At 44.5% G+C, this 1,990-nt stretch overlaps 1 protein-coding gene across 1 annotated transcript in view; it reads left to right on the plus strand.

The window, feature by feature from the left end:
- Positions 1-1,990, plus strand: part of CACNA1I (calcium voltage-gated channel subunit alpha1 I) — a 150,729-nt gene that overhangs the window by 90,869 nt on the left and 57,870 nt on the right. Inside the window, exon 6 of the mRNA XM_007941688.1 lies at positions 1,724-1,990. This exon is cut by the window's right edge and continues 32 nt beyond it. Within this exon, the coding sequence (XP_007939879.1) occupies positions 1,724-1,990 (267 nt within the window). The remainder of the gene's footprint in view (positions 1-1,723) is intronic.

Here is a 1,990-nt window from a genome sequence, read left to right on the forward strand (position 1 = left end):
GTTGCATGCTTTTGTAAATAAAGTTTTAGTGGAACTCCCCACACCCAGTTGTTAATCTGTTGCCTGTGAGTGTTTTCATATTACTACAGCAGACTTGAGTGGTTGTGATGGCAACAATGCCGTCTGCAAAAAATATTTACTCTCTGGACCTTTACAGGAGCTCTGGTGGTGCAGTGCTTAAGGCGTTTGACTACTACCAGGAAGGTTGGCAGTTCAAACCTACCAGCCATCCTGCAGAAGGAAGATGGGACAATCTACTTCCATAAAGATTTACTGTCTTGGAAACCCAGTGGGGGTTGCTATGAGTTGGAATTGACTTGTAGCAGTGGGTTTGGGTTTTCTTTCTTTTGGGCCCTTTACGGAAAAGTTTGCCTTCCTCTGCTTTATCCAAAGCTGTTGCTTGTCTTTTTACTTTGCATGGTATAGTTTGTTTTGTAGCAAATTTACATTTGTATGTGGCCAATCCTGTAGGCATTTTCCGTTAGAGAAGGTGAATTTCATATCTTATCTAGGAAAGCCTTAACTACCCTAAGTTAACAAAAGTATTTTCATATTTTCTTGTAATATATTTGAGGTTATGTTCATTGCATTTATATTCTTTAATCTACCAGGAGTTTATTATTTTAAATTTTAGAGTATATTTTACTTAACCCAATATATCCAATATATTATTACTTCAAGGTGCAATTAATATAAAAAATCAATAATGAGATAATGTACTTTATTTGTTAGCAAGCTTTCAAGAAATTTATTTTTATTTATGGTGTGAGGTAGGGATCTAATTAAATCATTTTCCAAATGGATAGCAACTGTGTCAGTGCCCACTTACTGACTAGATGTGTCTTTGTAATAAGTTCCTCTTTATACATGGGTTTGTCTCTGCACTCTATGATGTTCCACTAATCTTTCTGTCCCTGATAAAATATCACAATATATTAATAATTGTATTTGTCATTGTATAGTATTTTTCTCTCTAGTAGGACTGGCTTTCCCTCACCTTTCTTTCTTTCTTTTTTTTAATTGCCTTTTGGCTATTAGTTCATCCAGTTAAGTCTTAGAACCATCTGGCCAGGTCCACAGAAAAAGTCATCTTGGGACTTTGATTGGAATTGCAGTGAACTATAGATTAATCCTACAGGATGGGCAGGGTTGGGCCTCTCATATCTGCTTTACAGATGAGTAAATCAAGGACCAGAGAAGAGAAGTGACCAGCCCAATGCTACACAGCTGGGAAGGGGTAGGGCAGGAAGAGGAGCTGACCCTCGTCTGCTGAATCAATAAAATTCAGCATCTGTTTATTGAGCACTTACTCTGTGCTGACTATCCAGTGTGTGGGGACTGGGGATGCTGGGTGACTCAGACCCAGTCCTCACCCTGTGTGAGCTCTTGGCCTCCAAGGGGAGCTGGGCACATGTGCCCCAGGAGCAGCAATGCAGGTGCACACACAGGGAGCCCAGGGTTGTTCCTACTTGAGGGTCAGAGAAGGCATCCCAGGGAATGACACGTTGGAACTCTACCACAGTGGATCAGTAAGAGTTTTTATGACCATGGCAGAGGTGGGAGAAGGGTGTCCCTGGTAGGAGGAACAGCGTGTGCAAAGGCCTGGAGGCATAAAAGGGCCTGTTGGACCAGTTCTGCCATGCTGCAGGCCTCTCCCCTTCAGGTCCTCCTAGCAGTGACCCTTTCCCTTCTCTTTTGCTACCCACTCACACTCCCTGGACAGACAAGGTGATGTGGCCCTGCCCCCCTATTACCAGCCAGAGGAGGATGACGAGATGCCCTTCATCTGCTCCCTGTCTGGGGACAATGGCATCATGGGCTGCCACGAGATCCCCCCGCTCAAGGAGCAGGGCCGTGAGTGCTGCCTGTCCAAGGATGATGTCTACGACTTTGGGGCGGGGCGCCAGGACCTCAATGCCAGTGGCCTCTGCGTCAACTGGAACCGCTACTATAACGTGTGCCGCACAGGCAGCGCCAATCCCCACAAAGG

The sequence above is a fragment of the Orycteropus afer genome, unplaced genomic scaffold, assembly GCF_000298275.1.
Source record: "Orycteropus afer afer isolate SDZICR_OR568_19922 unplaced genomic scaffold, OryAfe1.0 scaffold00083, whole genome shotgun sequence".
In the NCBI taxonomy this organism is placed as follows: Eukaryota; Metazoa; Chordata; class Mammalia; order Tubulidentata; family Orycteropodidae; genus Orycteropus; species Orycteropus afer.